At 39.8% G+C, this 25916-nt stretch overlaps 1 protein-coding gene across 1 annotated transcript in view; it reads right to left on the reverse strand.

Annotated features, from left to right (window-relative positions):
- Positions 1 to 319: 319 nt before the first annotated feature.
- Positions 320 to 25916, reverse strand: part of LOC116353718 (trichohyalin-like) — an 88244-nt gene continuing 62647 nt past the window's right edge. The window contains exon 4 of the mRNA XM_031791446.1: positions 320 to 425. Coding sequence (XP_031647306.1) covers positions 320 to 425 — 106 coding nt within the window. The remainder of the gene's footprint in view (positions 426 to 25916) is intronic.

Consider the following 25916-nt stretch of genomic DNA (forward strand, 5'->3'; position numbering starts at 1 on the left):
GCTGAGGCTGGAACCTCACTAACCCCCCCCCCCCCCCCCCCCGCCCCCCCCCCAAACCCCCACCACCAGTTCTGGCGTAGGGGATAAGACCAATAAAACTAACACAACACACATTTCAGCCGTGGGGGGGAAGTCGTGTCTTCACTGCACAGGGCTTGGTGTGAGAGACACTGGACTGGTGGCCTGTCATCATAATAATATCACCACCTCCTCTGACTGGATTACAATGTTTTTCTGCCTTTCTTTAAAACATGGGACTTTGTATCTGCTGAGGTAATTCTGTGGTGCTGAAGGAAAGGAGGAAGCCCAGGAGATGAAGTTATCCTAGACGATAGGAACCACTGTGTACCTTGAAGGGCAGCTCCTGTCTGTAGTCATCCTCCATCTTGGTCAAGGCTTTACGATGGGACTCCATCATCCTCTCACTGTCAACATCAATAAAACAGACATACAACGTTAATACGACATTGATACAAATCGATACGTCAATACAACGTCGATACAACATCGATACAACATCGATACCTCATCAATACAACATTGATACAACATTAATACGTTGATACGACATGGATACAACGTTAATACAACATTAATACAACGATATCAAATCTCACATTGAAAACACACAGTCAACACGACATAACTCCCTGTCTAGTAAACATGACATCATGACATCATGACATCACCACGCATTGATTATTATTATTATTTGGACGTTTTAAACACTGCACTTTCCTCAACAACATAACATAACTACTATACTGAACTAAATGATAAACACAACATGTAAAGTGTTGGTCCCATGTTTCATGAGCTGAAATAAAAGAGGCCAGAAATGTTCCATATGGACAAAAAGCTTATTTCTTACACATATTGTGAACAAATGTGTTTTATATCTCTGTTAGTCAGCATTTCTTCTTTGTCAAGATCATCCATCCACCTGACAGGTGTGGCATATCGAGATAATCCATCCACCTGACAGGTGTGGCATGTCAAGATCATCCATCCACCTGACAGGTGTGGCATATCAAGATAACCCACCCACCTGACAGGTGTGGCATATCGAGATAATCCATCCACCTGACAGGTGTGGCATGTCAAGATCATCCATCCACCTGACAGGTGTGGCATATCAAGATAACCCACCCACCTGACAGGTGTGGCATATCGAGATAACCCACCCACCTGACAGGTGTGGCATATCGAGATAATCCATCCACCTGACAGGTGTGGCAATATCAAGATAATCCATCCACCTGACAGGTGTGGCATGTCAAGATAATCCATCCACCTGACAGGTGTGGCATATCAAGATAATCCATCCACCTGACAGGTGTGGGCATATCAAGAAGCTGATTAAACAGCATGATCATTACACAGGTGCACCTTGTGTTTTAGAGAATTTGGCAGTACTTCCAACCCCGCCTCACAACCACAGACACGTGATACCTGTGGAAGGCCAGGTCCTAGATATCCTGCTTCTTCACCTACGGGATGGTCTGAGATCAGCCACCTAGACAGCTGATGAAACTTTGGGTTTGCCACAACCCGAAGAATATCTGCACAAACTGTCAAAAACCATCTCAGTGAAACTCATCGGCGTGCTTGTCATCCTCAGAGTGCCTCATGGCGGGGTTATGGTATGGGCAGGCATAAGCTCCGGACAACAAACACAATTGCATTTTATTGATGGCAATTTGAATGCACAGAGATACCGTGAAGAGATCCTGAGGCCCATTGTCGTGCCATTCAACCACCATCATCACCTCATGTTTCAGCATGATAATGCACAGCCTCAAGGATCTGTACACAATTCCTGGAAGCTGAAAATGTCCCAGTTCTTCCATGGCCTGCATACTCACCAGACATGTCACCCATTGAGCAGGTTTGTGATGGTCTTGATCTACGTGTACGACAGCGTGTTCCAGTTCCCACCAATATCCAGCTACTTCACACAGCCATTAAAAAGGAGTGGGACAACATTCCACAGGCCACAATCAACAGCCTGATCAACTCTATGTGAAGGAGATGTGTCGCGCCGCATGATTCATCGCGTGATGTATTGTTGTCTCTACCTTCTTGCCCTTTGTGCTGTTGTCTGTGCCCAATAATGTTTGTACCATGGTTTGTGCTGCTACCATGTTGTGCTGCTGCCATGTTGTGTTGCTACCATGCTGTGTTGTCATGTGTTACTGCCTTGCTATGTTGTTGTCTTATAGGTCTCTCTTTATGTAGTGTTGTGGTGTCTCTCTTATGTAGTGTTGTGGTGTCTCTCTTTATGTAGTGTTGTGGTGTCTCTCTTTATGCAGTGTTGTGGAGTCTCTCTTTATGTAGTGTTGTGGTGTCTCTCTTTATGTAGTGTTGTGGTGTCTCTCTTTATGTAGTGTTGTGGTGTCTCTCTTTATGTAGTGTTGTTGTGTCTCTCTTTATGTAGTGTTGTGGTGTCCTCTCTTTATGTAGTGTTGTGGTGTCTCTCTTTATGTAGTGTTGTGGAGTCTCTATTTATGTAGTGGTGTGGAGTCTCTATTTATGTAGTGTTGTGGAGTCTCTATTTATGTAGTGGTGTGGAGTCTCTCTTTATGTAGTGGTGTGGAGTCTCTATTTATGTAGTGTTGTGGTGTCTCTCTTTATGTAGTGTTGTGGTGTCTCTCTTTATGTAGTGTTGTGGTGTCTCTCTTTATGTAGTGTTGTGGTGTCTCTCTTTATGTAGTGTTGTGGTGTCTCTCTTTATGTAGTGTTGTGGAGTCTCTATTTATGTAGTGGTGTGGTGTCTCTCTTTATGTAGTGTTGTGGTGTCTCTCTTTATGTAGTGTTGTGGTGTCTCTCTTTATGTAGTGTTGTGGTGTCTCTCTTTATGTAGTGGTGTGGTGTCTCTCTTTATGTAGTGTTGTGGTGTCTCTCTTTATGTAGTGTTGTGGTGTCTCTCTTTATGTAGTGTTGTGGTGTCTCTCTTTATGTAGTGTTGTGGTGTCTCTCTTTATGTAGTGTTGTGGTGTCTCTCTTTATGTAGTGTTGTGGAGTCTCTATTTATGTAGTGGTGTGGTGTCTCTCTTTATGTAGTGTTGTGGTGTCTCTCTTTATGTAGTGTTGTGGTGTCTCTCTTTATGTAGTGTTGTGGTGTCTCTCTTTATGTAGTGGTGTGGTGTCTCTCTTTATGTAGTGTTGTGGTGTCTCTCTTTATGTAGTGTTGTGGTGTCTCTCTTCATGTAGTGTTGTGGTGTCTCTCTTTATGTAGTGTTGTGGTGTCTCTATTTATGTAGTGGTGTGGAGTCTCTATTTATGTAGTGGTGTGGTGTCTCTCTTTATGTAGTGTTGTGGTGTCTCTCTTTATGTAGTGTTGTGGTGTCTCTCTTTATGTAGTGTTGTGGTGTCTCTCTTTATGTAGTGTTGTGGTGTCTCTCTTTATGTAGTGTTGTGGTGTCTCTCTTTATGTAGTGTTGTGGTGTCTCTCTTTATGTAGTGTTGTGGTGTCTCTCTTTATGTAGTGTTGTGGTGTCTCTCTTTATGTAGTGTTGTGGTGTCTCTCTTGTCGTGATGTGTATTTTCTCCTAGATTTTTATTAGATTTTTTTAAAAATCCTGGACCCTGTCCCCACAGGAGGCCTTTTGCATTCTGGTAGGCCGTCATTGTAATCCATAGATCAGGGCCTAATGAATTGTAATCCATAGATTAGGGCCTAATGAATTGTAATCCATAGATCAGGGCCTAATGAATTGTAATCCATAGATCAGGGCCTAATGAATTGTAATCCATAGATCAGGGCCTAATGAATTGTAATCCATAGATCAGGGCCTAATGAATTGTAATCCATAGATCAGGGCCTAATGAATTGTAATCCATAGATCAGGGCCTAATGAATTGTAATCCATAGATCAGGGCCTAATGAATTGTAATCCATAGATCAGGGCCTAATGAATTGTAATCCATAGATCAGGACCTAATGAATTGTAATCCATAGATCAGGGCCTAATGAATTGTAATCCATAGATCAGGACCTAATGAATTGTAATCCATAGATCAGGGCCTAATGAATTGTAATCCATAGATCAGGGCCTAATGAATTGTAATCCATAGATCAGGACCTAATGAATTGTAATCCATAGATCAGGGCCTAATGAATTGTAATCCATAGATCAGGGCCTAATGAATTGTAATCCATAGATCAGGGCCTAATGAATTGTAATCAATAGATCAGGGCCTAATGAATTGTAATCCATATATTAGGACCTAATGAATTGTAATCCATAGATCAGGGCCTAATGAATTGTAATCAATAGATCAGGGCCTAATGAATTGTAATCAATAGATCAGGGCCTAATGAATTGTAATCCATAGATCAGGGCCTAATGAATTGTAATCAATAGATCAGGGCCTAATGAATTGTAATCAATAGATCAGGGCCTAATGAATTGTAATCCATAGATCAGGGCCTAATGAATTGTAATCAATAGATCAGGGCCTAATGAATTGTAATCAATAGATCAGGGCCTAATGAATTGTAATCCATAGATCAGGGCCTAATGAATTGTAATCCATAGATCAGGGCCTAATGAATTGTAATCCATAGATCAGGGCCTAATGAATTGTAATCCATAGATCAGGGCCTAATGAATTGTAATCCATAGATCAGGGCCTAATGAATTGTAATCCATAGATCAGGGCCTAATGAATTGTAATCCATAGATCAGGGCCTAATGAATTGTAATCCATAGATCAGGGCCCTAATGAATTGTAATCCATAGATCAGGGCCTAATGAATTGTAATCCATAGATCAGGGCCTAATGAATTGTAATCCATAGATCAGGGCCTAATGAATTGTAATCCATAGATCAGGGCCTAATGAATTGTAATCCATAGATCAGGGCCTAATGAATTGTAGTCCATAGATCAGGGCCTAATGAATTGTAATCCATAGATCAGGGCCTAATGAATTGTAGTCCATAGATCAGGGCCTAATGAATTGTAGTCCATAGATCAGGGCCTAATGAATTGTAATCCATAGATCAGGGCCTAATGAATTGTAATCAATAGATCAGGGCCTAATGAATTGTAATCAATAGATCAGGGCCTAATGAATTGTAATCCATAGATCAGGGCCTAATGAATTGTAATCCATAGATCAGGGCCTAATGAATTGTAATCCATAGATCAGGGCCTAATGAATTGTAATCAATAGATCAGGGCCTAATGAATTGTAATCCATAGATCAGGGCCTAATGAATTGTAATCCATAGATCAGGGCCTAATGAATTGTAATCCATAGATCAGGGCCTAATGAATTGTAATCCATAGATCAGGGCCTAATGAATTGTAATCCATAGATCAGGGCCTAATGAATTGTAATCCATAGATCAGGGCCTAATGAATTGTAATCCATAGATCAGGGCCTAATGAATTGTAATCCATAGATCAGGGCCTAATGAATTGTAATCAATAGATCAGGGCCTAATGAATTGTAATCAATAGATCAGGGCCTAATGAATTGTAATCCATAGATCAGGGCCTAATGAATTGTAATCCATAGATCAGGGCCTAATGAATTGTAATCCATAGATCAGGGCCTAATGAATTGTAATCCATAGATCAGGGCCTAATGAATTGTAATCCATAGATCAGGGCCTAATGAATTGTAATCCATAGATCAGGGCCTAATGAATTGTAATCCATAGATCAGGGCCTAATGAATTGTAATCAATAGATCAGGACCTAATGAATTGTAATCCATAGATCAGGGCCTAATGAATTGTAATCCATAGATCAGGGCCTAATGAATTGTAATCAATAGATCAGGGCCTAATGAATTGTAATCCATAGATCAGGGCCTAATGAATTGTAATCCATAGATCAGGGCCTAATGAATTGTAATCCATAGATCAGGGCCTAATGAATTGTAATCCATAGATCAGGGCCTAATGAATTGTAATCCATAGATCAGGGCCTAATGAATTGTAATCCATAGATCAGGACCTAATGAATTGTAATCCATAGATCAGGACCTAATGAATTGTAATCCATAGATCAGGGCCTAATGAATTGTAATCCATAGATCAGGGCCTAATGAATTGTAATCAATAGATCAGGGCCTAATGAATTGTAATCCATAGATCAGGGCCTAATGAATTGTAATCAATAGATCAGGGCCTAATGAATTGTAATCCATAGATCAGGACCTAATGAATTGTAATCAATAGATCAGGGCCTAATGAATTGTAATCAATAGATCAGGGCCTAATGAATTGTAATCCATAGATCAGGGCCTAATGAATTGTAATCCATAGATCAGGGCCTAATGAATTGTAATCCATAGATCAGGGCCTAATGAATTGTAATCAATAGATCAGGGCCTAATGAATTGTAATCCATAGATCAGGGCCTAATGAATTGTAATCCATAGATCAGGGCCTAATGAATTGTAATCCATAGATCAGGGCCTAATGAATTGTAATCCATAGATCAGGGCCTAATGAATTGTAATCCATAGATCAGGGCCTAATGAATTGTAATCCATAGATCAGGGCCTAATGAATTGTAATCCATAGATCAGGGCCTAATGAATTGTAATCCATAGATCAGGGCCTAATGAATTGTAATCCATAGATCAGGGCCTAATGAATTGTAATCCATAGATCAGGGCCTAATGAATTGTAATCCATAGATCAGGGCCTAATGAATTGTAATCAATAGATCAGGACCTAATGAATTGTAATCCATAGATCAGGGCCTAATGAATTGTAATCCATAGATCAGGGCCTAATGAATTGTAATCCATAGATCAGGGCCTAATGAATTGTAATCCATAGATCAGGGCCTAATGAATTGTAATCCATAGATCAGGGCCTAATGAATTGTAATCCATAGATCAGGGCCTAATGAATTGTAATCCATAGATCAGGGCCTAATGAATTGTAATCAATAGATCAGGGCCTAATGAATTGTAATCCATAGATCAGGGCCTAATGAATTGTAATCCATAGATCAGGGCCTAATGAATTGTAATCCATAGATCAGGGCCTAATGAATTGTAATCAATAGATCAGGGCCTAATGAATTGTAATCCATAGATCAGGACCTAATGAATTGTAATCCATAGATCAGGGCCTAATGAATTGTAATCCATAGATCAGGGCCTAATGAATTGTAATCCATAGATCAGGGCCTAATGAATTGTAATCCATAGATCAGGGCCTAATGAATTGATTTCAATTGACTGCTTTCTTTATATGAACTGTGACTCTGTGAAATCTTTGTAATTGTTGCATGTTGCGTTTACATTTTTGTTCAGCGTAGATTAAACTGTCAAAAAATATCAGATGTTTATATTCATGACTGGTTTGAGGTCATAGAGACAGACTGTCATCCATCTGGTAGGAACAACTAAAATGGTGGATTGTTTGCCCAAGGGGACAGGCACATTTCTGAAAAACAAAACCAAGCCATCGCCATGGAGAAATCCGTCCAAATAGCACACAAACAACCGTCACAGCTAAACCAACACTATCATAAAGCTCTGAGGAGACAAGTAGAGCTGTGTGCAATGTATGTGTGTGTCAGTGTGTGTGTGTGCATGTCTGTGTGTGTGTGTGTGTGTGTGTGTGTGTGTGTGTGTGTGTGTGTGTGTGCATGTCTGTGTGTGTGCATGTCTGTGTGTGTGTGTGTGTGTGTGTGTGCATGTCTGTGTGTGTGTGTGTGTGTGTGTGTGTGTGTGTGTGTGTGTGTGTGTGTGTGTGTGTATGTGTGTGTCAGTGTGTGTATGTGCATGTCTGTGTGTGTTAAATGTGTGCCAGAATGCCAGAGCAGGCAGGGCTAATCCCCAGTCTCCCAGGAAGGGTTCAGAAGTCACTGTGTCCTCCTCAGTATGGGTGAACCAACAATGGGAAACTACTCTCTAATCCGCTCCAATCCACCAAGGTTTTCCCTCCCAGCGTTCCTGAGATGCAGGGACCTAATGTTCAGAAAAGCAGGTGTGTGTATATGTGTGTGTGTGTGTGTGTGTGTGTGTGTGTGTGTGTGTGTGTGTGTGTGTGTGTGTGTGTGTGTGTGTGTGTGTGTGTGTGTGTGTGTGTGTGTGTGTGTGTGTGTGTGTGGTGTGTGTGTGTGTGGATCTAGTACTCAGACAGTGAGCGAGTCAGACATAAACAAACAAACGGAATCCTGCAGCTGTAATGCTGTTCCAATGTTTACATACTGGACACTATAATCACAGTAATACATACTGGATACTATAATCACAGTAATACATACTGGATACTATAATCACAGTAATACATACTGGATACTATAATCACAGTAATACATACTGGATACTATAATCACAGTAATACATACTGGATACTATAATCACAGTAATACATACTGGATACTATAATCACAGTAATACATACTGGATACTATAATCACAGTAATACATACTGGATACTATAATCACAGTAATACATACTGGATAATATAATCACAGTAATACATACTAGACACTATAATCACAGTAATACATACTGGATACTATAATCACAGTAATACATACTGGACACTATAATCACAGTAATACATACTGGACACTATAATCACAGTAATACATACTGGATACTATAATCACAGTAATACATACTGGACACTATAATCACAGTAATACATACTGGACACTATAATCACAGTAATACATACTGGATACTATAATCACAGTAATACATACTGGACACTATAATCACAGTAATACATACTGGACACTATAATCACAGTAATACATACTGGATACTATAATCACAGTAATACATACTGGATAATATAATCACAGTAATACATACTAGACACTATAATCACAGTAATACATACTGGATACTATAATCACAGTAATACATACTGGACACTATAATCACAGTAATACATACTGGACACTATAATCACAGTAATACATACTGGATACTATAATCACAGTAATACATACTGGACACTATAATCACAGTAATACATACTGGACACTATAATCACAGTAATACATACTGGATACTATAATCACAGTAATACATACTGGACACTATAATCACAGTAATACATACTGGATACTATAATCACAGTAATACATACTGGACACTATAATCACAGTAATACATACTGGATACTATAATCACAGTAATACATACTGGACACTATAATCACAGTAATACATACTGGACACTATAATCACAGTAATACATACTGGATACTATAATCACAGTAATACATACTGGACACTATAATCACAGTAATACATACTGGATACTATAATCACAGTAATACATACTGGACACTATAATCACAGTAATACATACTGGATACTATAATCACAGTAATACATACTGGATACTATAATCACAGTAATACATACTGGACACTATAATCACAGTAATACATACTGGACACTATAATCACAGTAATACATACTGGATACTATAATCACAGTAATACATACTGGACACTATAATCACAGTAATACATACTGGATACTATAATCACAGTAATACATACTGGATACTATAATCACAGTAATACATACTGGATACTATAATCACAGTAATACATACTGGACACTATAATCACAGTAATACATACTAGACACTATAATCACAGTAATACATACTGGGTACTATAATCACAGTAATACATACTGGACACTATAATCACAGTAATACATACTGGACACTATAATCACAGTAATACATACTGGATACTATAATCACAGTAATACATACTGGACACTATAATCACAGTAATACATACTGGACACTATAATCACAGTAATACATACTGGATACTATAATCACAGTAATACATACTGGACACTATAATCACAGTAATACATACTGGACACTATAATCACAGTAATACATACTGGATACTATAATCACAGTAATACATACTGGACACTATAATCACAGTAATTCATACTGGGCACTATAATCACAGTAATACATACTGGACACTATAATCACAGTAATACATACTGGACACTATAATCACAGTAATACATACTGGATACTATAATCACAGTAATACATACTGGACACTATAATCACAGTAATACATACCGGACACTATAATCACAGTAATACATACTGGATACTATAATCACAGTAATACATACTGGACACTATAATCACAGTAATACATACTGGACACTATAATCACAGTAATACATACTGGATACTATAATCACAGTAATACATACTGGATACTATAATCACAGTAATACATACTGGATACTATAATCACAGTAATACATACTAGACACTATAATCACAGTAATACATACTGGATACTATAATCACAGTAATACATACTGGACACTATAATCACAGTAATACATACTGGACACTATAATCACAGTAATACATACTGGACACTATAATCACAGTAATACATACTGGATACTATAATCACAGTAATACATACTGGACACTATAATCACAGTAATACATACTGGACACTATAATCACAGTAATACATACTGGATACTATAATCACAGTAATACATACTGGACACTATAATCACAGTAATACATACTGGATACTATAATCACAGTAATACATACTGGACACTATAATCACAGTAATACATACTGGATACTATAATCACAGTAATACATACTGGATACTATAATCACAGTAATACATACTGGACACTATAATCACAGTAATACATACTGGATACTATAATCACAGTAATACATACTGGACACTATAATCACAGTAATACATACTGGATACTATAATCACAGTAATACATACTGGACACTATAATCACAGTAATACATACTGGATACTATAATCACAGTAATACATACTGGATACTATAATCACAGTAATACATACTGGACACTATAATCACAGTAATACATACTGGACACTATAATCACAGTAATACATACTGGACACTATAATCACAGTAATACATACTGGACACTATAATCACAGTAATACATACTGGATACTATAATCACAGTAATACATACTGGACACTATAATCACAGTAATACATACTGGACACTATAATCACAGTAATACATACTGGATACTATAATCACAGTAATACATACTGGATACTATAATCACAGTAATACATACTGGACACTATAATCACAGTAATTCATACTGGGCACTATAATCACAGTAATACATACTGGACACTATAATCACAGTAATACATACTGGACACTATAATCACAGTAATACATACTGGATACTATAATCACAGTAATACATACTGGACACTATAATCACAGTAATACATACCGGACACTATAATCACAGTAATACATACTGGATACTATAATCACAGTAATACATACTGGATACTATAATCACAGTAATACATACTGGACACTATAATCACAGTAATACATACTGGACACTATAATCACAGTAATACATACTGGATACTATAATCACAGTAATACATACTGGATACTATAATCACAGTAATACATACTGGATACTATAATCACAGTAATACATACTAGACACTATAATCACAGTAATACATACTGGATACTATAATCACAGTAATACATACTGGACACTATAATCACAGTAATACATACTGGACACTATAATCACAGTAATACATACTGGACACTATAATCACAGTAATACATACTGGATACTATAATCACAGTAATACATACTGGACACTATAATCACAGTAATACATACTGGATACTATAATCACAGTAATACATACTGGACACTATAATCACAGTAATACATACTGGATACTATAATCACAGTAATACATACTGGACACTATAATCACAGTAATACATACTGGATACTATAATCACAGTAATACATACTGGATACTATAATCACAGTAATACACACTATAATCACAGTAATACATACTGGATACTATAATCACAGTAATACATACTGGACACTATAATCACAGTAATACATACTGGATACTATAATCACAGTAATACATACTGGACACTATAATCACAGTAATACATACTGGATACTATAATCACAGTAATACATACTGGATACTATAATCACAGTAATACATACTGGACACTATAATCACAGTAATACATACTGGACACTATAATCACAGTAATACATACTGGACACTATAATCACAGTAATACATACTGGATACTATAATCACAGTAATACATACTGGACACTATAATCACAGTAATACATACTGGACACTATAATCACAGTAATACATACTGGACACTATAATCACAGTAATACATACTGGATACTATAATCACAGTAATACATACTGGATACTATAATCACAGTAATACATACTGGACACTATAATCACAGTAATACATACTGGGCACTATAATCACAGTAATACATACTGGACACTATAATCACAGTAATACATACTGGACACTATAATCACAGTAATACATACTGGATACTATAATCACAGTAATACATACTGGACACTATAATCACAGTAATACATACCGGACACTATAATCACAGTAATACATACTGGACACTATAATCACAGTAATACATACTGGACACTATAATCACAGTAATACATACTGGACACTATAATCACAGTAATACATACTGGATACTATAATCACAGTAATACATACTGGACACTATAATCACAGTAATACATACTGGACACTATAATCACAGTAATACATACTGGACACTATAATCACAGTAATACATACTGGATACTATAATCACAGTAATACATACTGGACACTATAATCACAGTAATACATACCGGACACTATAATCACAGTAATACATACTGGATACTATAATCACAGTAATACATACTGGACACTATAATCACAGTAATACATACTGGATACTATAATCACAGTAATACATACTGGATACTATAATCACAGTAATACATACTGGATACTATAATCACAGTAATACATACTGGACACTATAATCACAGTAATACATACTGGATACTATAATCACAGTAATACATACTGGATACTATAATCACAGTAATACATACTGGACACTATAATCACAGTAATACATACTGGATACTATAATCACAGTAATACATACTGGATACTATAATCACAGTAATACATACTGGACACTATAATCACAGTAATACATACTGGATACTATAATCACAGTAATACATACTGGACACTATAATCACAGTAATACATACTGGACACTATAATCACAGTAATACATACTGGATACTATAACCACAGTAATACCTAATGCATACTATCATCAAAGTAATTCATACACACTGGATAGACAGGCCAGCCTAGTTCTGCTGCCTTGGTCCGTTTATCTCCAACCTCTGTTGCACAACCACATATCAGTTTTTCTGCATTATCATTGTCGTAAGTCTTTTTTGTCAAGATTTTATCATTATCATGTTACAGAGTGTGAGTAAGCCTGTAGCAGTCATATACCAAATGACAAGATTTACTGTGGGCCTTACTCACCCCCCAGAGGTGTGTGACAGATAGTGGAAGACAGAAACACACACACACACACACACACACACACACACACACACACACACACACACACACACACACACACACACACACACACACACACACACACACACACACACACACACACACACACACACACACACACACACACACACACACACACACACACACACACACCTAAGACGGAAAGATGCAAACAAACAAATAGCCCAAATACCTCAGAAAGACATAACATCCGAGCCTCGACAGACGATGGTGACGTTAGACGAAACACAAACTAACATCTAGCAGGTTCAACCCTCCACACAAGCTAACATCTAGCAGGTTCAACCCTCCACACAAGCTAACATCTAGCAGGTTCAACCCTCCACACAAGCTAACATCTAGCAGGTTCAACCCTCCACACAAGCTAACATCTAGCAGGTTCAACCCTCCACACAAGCTAACATCTAGCAGGTTCAACCCTCCACACAAGCTAACATCTAGCAGGTTCAACCCTCCACACAAGCTAACATCTAGCAGGTTCAACCCTCCACACAAGCTAACATCTAGCAGGTTCAACCCTCCACACAAGCTAACATCACACCATTTGAACCCAGCTGTTAAAGACTGAGAGCTCTTAGCTAGGCCCCCAGACATAGTATCCATATCTGTCATGTTGCATCAACCCAAAGGGCTTCCTAATATTTGTACACGCACACATTTGATGATCCTCTCAATATGTCAGACTGTGTAAAGATAATAAATAGATAGAACATGCTCCTTCTCCCCAGAGAGTGAGGGAGAGTGAGGGAGAGTGAGGGAGATGGAAGGATAAAAAGGAGAACATTTCAGTCATGGAAAAAAAGAACGTGCGTGTCATTTCAGCAGCTGGTCTGAGTGATGCGACGTGAAGCGATATAAATCTTAGATAGCAGGGGAGAGGAGAACACACACACGCACGCACGCATGCAGGCACACACACACACACACACACACACACACACACACACACACACACACACACACACACACACACACACACACACACACACACACACACACACACACACACACACACACACACACACTCATTCCCACATACAGTTGAACACTCACCTCCAAATTCAAAGAGCTTCAGATACGCCATTAGAAGAGCATACGATTAGGATATTAGGAGGGTATACTTAAAGGGGTTTTCTAGTACTTTTATATACTTTTTAGCCAGTAGTTTTAAAGTTGCGCTCACGAAAAGTGGTCCCCTAAAAGTGCGTACTGTGTCACATACAGTATGTGCAGATATTGCTCTCTCGCTCTGCTGTGGGTGCATGATGTGCATGTTACTAGCTGTCCCTCAAATTTGTATTTGTTTTTGTTATGAATCCCCATTATTCTATATATGTTTTTACCCTTTATTTAACTAGGCAAACTAGATCCCAATTAGCTGCTGCCAAGTCAGCAGCTACTCCTCCTGGAGTCTGGCAAAATTAAGGCATTTATACAATTTAAAAAACATTACAATATATTCATTACAGAATTCACAACACACTAAGTTTGTGCCCCCAGGCCCATACTCCACTGCCACATATCTACAACACTAAATCCATATGTTTTTTTCTTATCTGTTTATGAAAACAATCTCATTCTACTGCTTGAATCAGTTACCTGATGTACTGGACTTGGGGACTGTGAAGAGACCTCTCATGTCTGAGCGGTGTGCTAGTCATTTAAAACAGACAGCTTGGTGCATGTCAATACCTCACACAAATACAAGTAGTGATGAAGTCAATCTCTCCTCTACTTTGAACCAGGAGAGATTGACATGCATATTATAAATGTTTGCTCTCTGTGTACATCAAAGGCCAGCCTTGCTGCCCTGTTCTGAGCCAATTGCAATTGCAAATTCCCTCTTTGTGGCACCTGATCACACAACTGAACAGTAGTCCAGGTGAGACAAAACTAGAGCATGTAGGACCTGCCTTGTTGATAGTGTTGTTAAGAAGGTAGTGCAGCACTTCATTATGGACAGACTTATCCCCATTTTAGCTAGGGGGGTTGTCCCAAATACAATGCTTTTAGTTTTAGAAATATTTAGGACTAACTTATTCGTTGTCATCCATTCTGAAACTAACTGCAGCTCTTTGTTAAGTGTTACAGTTATTTCAGTCGCTGTAGTAGCTGACGTGTTAAGTCATCCACATACATAGACACACTGGCTTTACCCAAAGCCAGTGACATGTCGTTAGTAAAGATTGTAAAAAGCAAGGGGCTTAGACAGCTGCCCTGGGGAATTCCTGATTCTACCTGGATTATTTTTGAGAGGCTATCAGCGTGCTGAAAGTTTGTTGTCTACTTGTTTAGTGTAAAATAACATTGTATCTGGTCAAACCAAATGTTTACTAAGGGTTGGTAACAGATTGGTCGGCTAATTGAGCCAGTAAAGGGGGCTTTACTATTCTTAAAACTTCTTGACGCTACCCATCCCTTAAGCGGGATAATTGTCACCAGCAACCGCTGAATAGCATAGCGCCCCAGTCAAATAATATTACTCAAAATATTCATATTCATGAAATCACAAGTGCAATATAGCAAAACACAGCTTAGCCTTTTGTTAATCCACCTGTTGTTTCAGATTGTGAAATTATGCTTTACAGCGAAAGCAATCCAAGCGTTTGTGTAAGTTTATCGATCGCATGACATAACATTAAGTACACTTAGCATCAGGTAGCTCGGTCACGAAAATCAGAAAAGCAAGGGACTCCCAGTTACACAACAAATGTTTCATTTGTTCCATGAAGATTATTTTTATATCCAAAATACCTCCGTTTGTTTGGCGTATTATGTTCAGAAATTCACAGGAAAGAGCGGTCACGACAACGCAGACAAATTCCAAATAATATCCGTAATGTCCACAGAAACATGTCAAACGCTTTTTTATAATCAATCCTCAGGTTGTTTTAAAAATATATCATCGATAATATATCAACCGCAAATGTCTTTATCAGTAGGAGAGGGAAAAACAATAGCTGTCCAAATTCTTTTGCGTGAGCAAAACTCGTGACCCCATGACGTGATGTTATAGTTCTGGCAAATTTTTCAAAATAAAAGCCTGAAACTATGTCTGAAGACTGTTGACACCTTAAGGAAGTGATAGGAAAAGGAATCTGGTTGATATCCCTTTAAATGTTTGGACAGTTTTGGAAACTTTAGAGTGTTTGCTATCCTAATCAATTATATGCATATTCTTGCATCTGGACCTGAGAAATAGGCAGTTTACTCTGGGAACGTTATTTTTACAAACATAAAAATAGTGCCCCCTAGCTTAAGTAGCGGAGTGACTTTTGCTTCCCTCCAGGCCTGAGGGCACACACTATCTAGTAGGATTACATTGAAGATGTGGCAAATAGGAGTGGCAATATCATTAGCTATGATCCACAGTAATTTTCCATCCAAGTTGTCAGACCCCGGTGGCTTGTCATTGTTGTCACCTAATCCACACTCCCTTTACGGAATTAAAAATGACAATTATTGTCTTTCATAATTTGGTCAGAAATACTTGAATGTGTATTGTCAGCGTTTGTTGCTGGCATGTCATGCCTAAATTTGCTAATCTTGCCAATGAAAAAAATATTAAAGTAGTTTGCAATATCAGTCGGTTTTGTAATGAATGAGTTTGCCTTATTCCCCAAATTGTTATTGAAGGTGCTCCAAAGCTTTTTACTATCATTCTTGATGTAATTTATCTTTGTTTAATAGGATTCTGAATACTTTAATATTCTTTACATCAACAACATTGGAATCACTACAAAACGTCTTATATTAGGCCCAGCCTTTGGAACTTTGGTTTTCCTAGATATGGCTACTATATTGTGATCACTACATCCGATGGATCTGGATACTGCTTTCAAGCACATTTCTGCAGCATTAGTAAAGATGTGATCAATACATGTTGATGATTTCATTCCTGTGCTGTTTGTAACTACCCTGGTAGGTTGACTGATAACCTGAACCATGTTGCATGCACTGGTTACAGTTTGAAGCTTTTTCTTGAGTGGGGAGCTTGATGAGCGCCAGTCAATATTTAAATTACACAGAAAATATACCTCTCTGTTGATATCACATACATTATCAAGCATTTCACACATGTTATCCAGATACTGACTGTTAGCACTTGGTGGTCTATAGCAGCTTCCCACAAGAATGGGCTTTAGGTGAGGCAGATGAACCTGTAGCCATATTGCTTCAACAGTATTTAATATGAGACCATCTTTAAATCTTTACAGGAATTTGGTTCTGAATATAAACAGCAACACCTCCACCACTGGGATTTCGGGTATTTTCTGTAAATGTTATAACCATGTATTGCTACCGCTGTATCATCAAAGGTATTGTCTAAGTGAGTTTCAGAGATAGTCAGAATATGAATGTCATCTGTTACTAGCAAGTTATTAATTTCATGAACCTTGTTTCTTAAACTACATATGTTAATGTGGGCTATTTTGAACCTTTCTGGTGCAGGCGTTCCGCTAGCGACTCATCTTGACAACATCCGTTGAAATTGCAGAGCGCCCGAAATTCAAATTACAGGAATATAAATATTTAACGTTCATGAAAATACAAGTGTCATACATCAAAATAAAGTTTAACTTGTTGTTAATCCAGCCACTGTGTCAGATGTCAAAAAGGCTTTAAGGAGAAAGCACACCATGCGAATATCTGAGGACAGCGCCCCGCATACAAAAGCATGAAAAACATTTTTCAACCAGGCAGATGTGCCACGAAAGTCAGAAATAGCAATATAATAAATTCCTTACCTTTTAAAGATCTTCTTCTGTTGTCACTCCAAAAGGTCCCAGCTACATCACAAATGGTCCTTTTGTTTGATAAAGTCCTTCGTTATATCCCCAAAATCTCAGTTTAGCGGGCGAGTTTCATTCAATAATCCACCGGTTTCACTCCTTCAAAATGCATACAAAATGAATCCCAAACGTTACTAATAAACTTCTCCAAACAAGTCAAACAACGTTTATAATCAAACCTCAGGTACACTAATACGTAAATAAACAATAAAATTGAAGACGAAGAATCGTTATTGTCTGCACTGGAGAAAAATGACAACGAACGAGCTCTCATCCACGCGCATGAAAACACTACGGACAAAATGGGAGCCACTTAGAAAAACTACAATATCTAGTGTAAACCCTAGGAACTGCAATCTGGGAGGATTCTGCCTCATAATAAAATAAACATGACAGCCACTGGAAACAGTGGTAGGCCGAATTTTTTATATATTTTTATGGTTTGTCCTCGGGTTTTCGCCTGCCATATCAGTTCTGTTATACTCACAGACATTATTTTAACAGTTTTAGAAACTTTAGAGTGTTTTCTATCCAAATCTAATAATTACATGCATATCCTAGCTTCTGGCCCTGAGTAACAGGCAGTTTACCTTGGGCACACTTTTCATCAAGATGTTTTTGCTGTTTGTTATTTATTATAGGGCCAAAAAGATTGGAGAAGGTTTATCGATAGATCTCAGTTTTGGATTGATAATTCTTCATGTTGTTGTTTGTTTAGAGTTTTGCAATTTTCCCAGAAGTGGTTAGATTCTAAGGATTCTTCAATTACATTGAGCTGATTTCACGCAGTGTCCCTTCTTTTTCCGTAGTGTATTTCTGTATTGTTTTAGTAATTCACCATAGTGAAGGCATAGACTCAGGTTTTCTGGGTCTCTTTGTTTTTGGTTGGATAGGTTTTTCAATTTCTGTCTTACGTTTTTTAATTCTTCATCAAACCATTTGTCATTGTTTTACATTTTCTTAGGTTGTCTGCTTGACATTTTTTGATTGGATAGGGAAGCTGACAGGTCTGACAAGTTTTCTACTGTCAAGTTTACACCTTCACTATTACAGTGAAACATTTTGTCCAGGAAATTGTCTAGAAGGGATTGAATTAGTTGTCGCCTAATTGTTTTTTGGTAGATTTCCACACTACTTTCCTTCCATCTATAGCATTTCTTAATATTATTCAGTTCCTTTGGCTTTGATGCCTAATGATTGAGTATTGCTCTGTTCAAGTAGACTGTGATTTTGCTGTGATCTGATAGGGGTGTCAGTGGACTGACTGTGAATGCTCTAAGATACACTGGGTTGAGGTCAGTGATAAAGTTGTCTACAGTACTACTGCCAAGAGATGAGCTATAGGTGTACCTACCACAGGAATCCCCTTGGAGGCCTACCATTGACTATGTACATACCCAGCGTCCGACAGAGCTGCAGGAGTTGTGACTCGTTTTTGTTGTTTATGTTATCGTAGTTGTGTCTAGGGGACATATGGGGGAGGGAATGCTGTCACCCCCAGGTAGGTGTTTGTCCCCCTGTGTGTTGAGGGTGTCAGGTTCTTGTCCAGTTCTGGCATGTAGGTCGCCACAGACTAGTACATGTCCCTGGGCCTGGAAATTGTTGATCTCCCCCTCTAGGATGGAGAAGCTGTCATCGTTAAAGTATGTTTTTTAAAAACCTCTGTGTGATATCTAAGTGTGTGTGTATGTGAAAACCGTTTGTGTTGAAATATTTAAGTGATTTATATTTCCCAAGAGTAACCAAGATCTAATTTGTTGACAGCACTCAAAAGCAGCGCTATAAAAATGTCCGCACTTACACCCCCCAATCACTCACTCACTCACTCACTCACTCACTCACTCACTCACTCACTCTCTGTTGGCTGTTGACGACTTTTTGTCAAATTTTTGGAGGTAAGCCGAAGTTCGTAGACGAAGTCTACAGTGATTGGTCAACAGTAGGGATTCTACAATAGTCTTAGTTTTCATTCAACGAGACTCGACTTGTTTTCATGCAATTTTTTTAAATTCAATACTGCACCAAACATCTTAGTTAGATGTCAAATTGAGCAACTAAGATCTCCTCGACAATAACGTGATTTCTTGAGTTATTTTAGATTCATTCGGACTATTTTGAGGAAGTGTATACTGCTACGGATCTCAAAATGGACAAACAGTACTACATCTTATTTTATCTCGTTTTTCAAGAGAAGGTATATTAAGGGAGCCGGCTAGGCACCAGCCGAACTGAAGCATGCTGATGCCTGACAAGGGGTGGACTGGCCATCTGGCATTTCAAGGATTTGCCAGATGGGCTGTTCCATTTTTAGCCCAGTGGGCTTGTCTCATTTGGGTATTTTGCGCCATTGATCATCAACTGGGCTGATGTGGGGGCTTGGAGGAACAAAATGATCTGGTGTGGGGGCCTCAAGGAAAAAGATGGGCTGCTGGGTTAGAAATACAAGGGCCGATTTCTGGTCCCAGTCAGCCCCTGCTACTGACACTACTCTCACATCATCTAATCATCTTATTATCAAATGATCTAATCACTGAGCACCCGGCTTACTGCTTCTGGAGCAGAATGGGGTCATGATGCACAGAAATGTTCACAGTACAGTGTGTTGATCTTTCTGAAGAGTCAACCGCTTCTCTGTAGTTTACTGGTCATCTGTAGTTTACTGGTCATCTGTAGTTTACTGGTCATCTGTAGTTTACTGGTCATCTGTAGTTTACTGATCATCTGTAGTTTACTGGTCATCTGTAGTTTACTGGTCATCTGTAGTTTACTGGTCATCTGTAGTTTCTGGACACAGTGTGCTGCTACTGCTGTCTCCTCCTGCTATTGCCCAGGGTAACGCAGTGTTACACTGATCCCCAAACGGACCTGTGAGTTCCATAGCAGGGCTTTGGGCGTGAACAGCTGCTGGGAATGTGAGATTGTGTGTGTGTGTGTGTGTGCAGGGATGGAGGGGATTTGGGAAAGACCCCTTCCCAATTGTAATCCCGACCTCGGCCCGAACCATGGAAAACAACAACCTGGAAAGATAATAGGAATAGCCTAATCGGACCCAGTGACCAAATAGACCCCCGGGGCATTGGAGCGTGTCTGTGTGTGTGTGTCTGTGTGTGTGTGTGTGTGTGTGTGTGTGTGTGTGTGTGTGTGTGTGTGTGTGTGTGTGTGTGTGTGTGTGTGTGTGTGTCAGAGCGTGCAAACTCACCTCTCAGTCGGGGTGGAGACAGGCATCTGGGAGTAAATCTGGGAGCACTTTCTCTCTCACGCCAGCCAGCTTTACTAGACAGACATATGCGTGTGTGTGTGTGTGTGTGTGTGTGTGTGTGTGTGTTTGTGTGTGTGTGTGTGTGTGAACGTCTGCTGTGCCAACCCCTCTCCATGTGTCTCTATCATGTACACTGCTTTCCATCCTAACTTGAGAAACACACCCATCAATCGGAGAAGTTGCTCTCCATCAGTCTCTACACATAGTGATCTATAGAAGTAGTATATCCACACTGCAGCTCCAGAGGGAAACACCACAGCTCCCAATTCATTCCTCAACCCATATTGACCATCCACCAGACAGGTCATTCACATCCATCTTATGACAAAGGAACCACATGTTTGACCTCTCTTAACTTCTAAATGATTTACAGTTTTTGTTCTCTGTTCTGTAGAAGTGGCAGCCAGATGCATGGTGTGTCCTGTATAGTGTGCAAAGAGCCATACAGCGTGAGAAGTAACCACCATGTTCTTTATCCCTCCCTCCCTCCCTCCCTCGCTCCTTCGCTCCCTCCCTCCCTCGCTCCTTCGCTCCCTCCCTCCCTCGCTCCTTCGCTCCCTCCCTCCCTCGCTCCCTCCCTCCCTCCCTCCTTCGCTCCCTCCCTCACCCCCTCGCTCCCTCCCTCCCTCCCTACCCCCTCGCTCCTTCGCTCCCTCCTTCGCTCCCTCCCTCCCTCCCTACCCCCTCACTCCTTTGTTCTCTCACTCCCTCCCTCCTTCGCTCGCTCGCTCCCTCCCTACCCCCTCGCTCCTTCGCTCTCTCGCTCCCTCCCTCCCTACCCCAGAAGAGGGGAAAACATCAACAGCCCCATTGTGTGCCGGCTGGATTGGTGGGGTGAAAGAGGGCATTTGTTCTAATTATTCATACATTACTCAACCCACACTGCACACACACACACACACACACGCAGGGTGGGGATAGGCAGGGGGTCATTAGAGGGGGCAGAAGGAGAGGGTTTGGGGGTGTAGTGTACAGTTGTAGAGTGCAGGGTGAGGGCTGGGAGGGTGGAAGAGGGAGCAGAGATTAGTTTTTTTCAGGAACAAGGGCACAAAATGTCCTCTCGCAGGTCAGCGAGAGTCAGCGATGGCGGAGGCCAAACTGTTCCCTTTTATGAATGGAAAAACAAAGCTGTCTTGGAATGTATGTGTGGTCACTAGAAATAGATGACGATTTTGGACGTTTGAAAGGCCCAGAGAACTTCGATATACAATTATCGTCCAGCACTCATGAGGCTTGGAGCTGGAGCCACTGCTTAGACCACTGCACTACAGCAGTTCACATTACTCAAGCAAGCCATGCGAATACTACACAGTAAAATCACCCGTGTTAAATTCACTGTGTCAAAACTCCCATAGAGTTGATCTAGCAACTGGCAGTGCCAAATAACCCCTCGCGTCAGTGCTGATAACTGGTGTTAATTGCTAAGGTGTACAATTGTACTCTATTTAGTGTAGACTGTTACGTAGTAAGTGTAAACATCATCACAACCCCGCCCATAAATTCAGTTTCTGCGTTCAATTTCCTCTTTTCTCGACGCCATTGTTGGATCAACCAAAATCCTAATTTGTTCCACGCAAAAGGTGAATTTAAACAATTATTTCACTGATATTATTTAGCTATTTTGATACATGGTTGTCAGACTGCCGTGTAACATAAAAAGTCTAAAATGTGGTCAAGCAGATTGTTGTAGTGTATTTGGTACATTTTCTAGCTTTATGAAGCATTTGAACAGGGCACATTCTGGAGACTTTCTGGAGATTTTAGTTAAATGCTAACTTAGATGCTAATACAGCCGTTGATAATCAGCCAAGTAATGCTGATTTTCCTTCAAACATCGAGTTGTAACCATGTTGTACCAATATCTAACAAGAACACACTTGATATGTGTGCGTCTGCTATTGCACAACTGAAGGCTGCAGGTGTCGGTCAAAAAATCCAACATTCTTTTCAGGATATTGAAAATCCTTTCACATTGTTGAATTGGGTATCAAAACGAAGTGATTTATTTCATCTAAAAAATGAGGAACTGTTCAACCAGCTGAGAAAGTCCTCGGTGTTAGATTTGACAATAGAAGAAACAAAACTACTGAAACTCATAACTGATCCATTTTCTTACGTTCTAATTCTCCAGACATTGCAGTCGATTTTGAAGAACCCAAACACAAGTGACATGTTAAACTCGGGGCATAATTGCTGAACATCCTAGGCTTTTCAAGTATTTGTTTCCTGATTAGAAATCTGTTACCGAAACCCCCACTTCATGATACATTATCCTCGTTGTATAAGGAATATCGGGCCCATTCTTCACTCGTAGTGTATCTGCTACGAGGCAAAACATCATTTCTTTAAAAAAACAACTGAAGAGATTTAAGAATGTCACTATGACCTTAGCCAAGAAACACCAAAATGACATGGCATATAACTGAGAAACCTTCAGCCAGGATGGACTAGCTATCAGCCAGGATGGACAAGCTATCAGCCAGGATGGACTAGCTATAGGTCCAGGATGGACAAGCTATCAGCCAGGATGGACAAGCTATCAGCCAGGATGGACTAGCTATCAGCCAGGATGGTCTAGCTATCAGCCAGGATGGACTAGCTATCAGCCAGGATGGACTAGCTATCAGCTAGGATGGACTAGCTATCAGCCAGGATGGACTAGCTAAGCCAGGATGGACAAGCTATCAGCCAGGATGGACTAGCTATCAGCCAGGATGGACTAGGTATCAGCCAGGAAGGACTAGCTATCAGCCAGGATGGACAAGCTATCAACCTGGATGGACTAGCTATCAGCCAGGATGGACTAGCTATCAGCCTGGATGGACAAGCTATCAGCCTGGATGGACTAGCTATCAGCCAGGATGGACTAGCTATCAGCCAGGATGGACTAGATATCAGCCTGGATGGACTAGCTATCAGCCAGGATGGACTAGCTATCAGCCAGGATGGACTAGCTATCAGCCTGGATGGACAAGCTATCAGCCTGGATGGACTAGATATCAGCCAGGATGGACTAGCTATCAGCCAGGATGGACAAGCTATCAGCCTGGATGGACTAGATATCAGCCAGGATGGACTAGCTATCAGCCAGGATGGACTAGATATCAGCCTGGATGGACTAGCTATCAGCCAGGATGGACTAGCTATCAGCCAGGATGGACTAGATATCAGCCAGGATGGACTAGCTATCAGCCTGGATGGACAAGCTATCAGCCTGGATGGACAAGCTATCAGCCTGGATGGACTAGCTATCAGCCAGGATGGACTAGCTATCAGCCTGGATGGACTAGCTATCAGCCAGGATGGACAAGCTATCAGCCAGGATGGACTAGCTATCAGCCAGGATGGACTAGCTATCAGCCAGGATGGACTAGATATTAGCCTGGATGGACTAGCTATCAGCCAGGATGGACTAGCTATCAGCCAGGATGGACTAGATATCAGCCAGGATGGACTAGCTATCAGCCTGGATGGACAAGCTATCAGCCTGGATGGACAAGCTATCAGCCAGGATGGACTAGCTATCAGCCAGGATGGACTAGCTATCAGCCAGGATGGACTAGCTATCAGCCAGGATGGACTAGATATCAGCCAGGATGGACTAGCTATCAGCCTGGATGGACAAGCTATCAGCCTGGATGGACAAGCTATCAGCCTGGATGGACTAGCTATAGGTCCAGGAAAGATGTCCAGGCTCAACGACCTGAAACAAAGCCATGAGATTGCTGCCAAGTTGAATGTCTCAGTTATATGGGTAAAGCCCCATGCTACATATCCTCTTGATTTGGTCATATGTGGTGAAGTAGTTATTGAAATGACAGTATTTTACTAAATTAAGGCTATTGTTCTGAAAGAGTAAAATGTTTTTTTTGGGGGGGGGTTGGGTCAGCTCTTGAAACCTTATGTTTTTGATGATAATTTGCATGCATTTAAAGTTTAAAGAAGAAAAGTCCACAGTGCAAATAATTTCATGTAAATGACATCATGTACCACAAACCTTTTGATTTGCTCATGTCATCTGGAGCAAGGTTTTTTTTGGACGACATTGCCCCCTACTCTCACTTGCTCATGTCATCTGGAGCAAGGTTTTTTTTGGACGACATTGCCCCCTACTCTCACTTGCTCATGTCATCTGGAGCAAGGTTTTTTTTGGACGACATTGCCCCCTACTCTCACTTGCTCATGTCATCTGGAGCAAGGTTTTTTTTGGACGACATTGCCCCCTACTCTCACTTGATAACAGTTGAAGCCAGGACTGAGACTTATGGTTAGGTTGTGAGAAACATATGTTTTGAATGTAAATGTCAGCATTTTGATTTGCTCATGTCATTTGGAGCAAGGGATTATTT

Source organism: Oncorhynchus kisutch, linkage group LG15, assembly GCF_002021735.2.
Source record: "Oncorhynchus kisutch isolate 150728-3 linkage group LG15, Okis_V2, whole genome shotgun sequence".
NCBI lineage: Eukaryota > Metazoa > Chordata > Actinopteri > Salmoniformes > Salmonidae > Oncorhynchus > Oncorhynchus kisutch.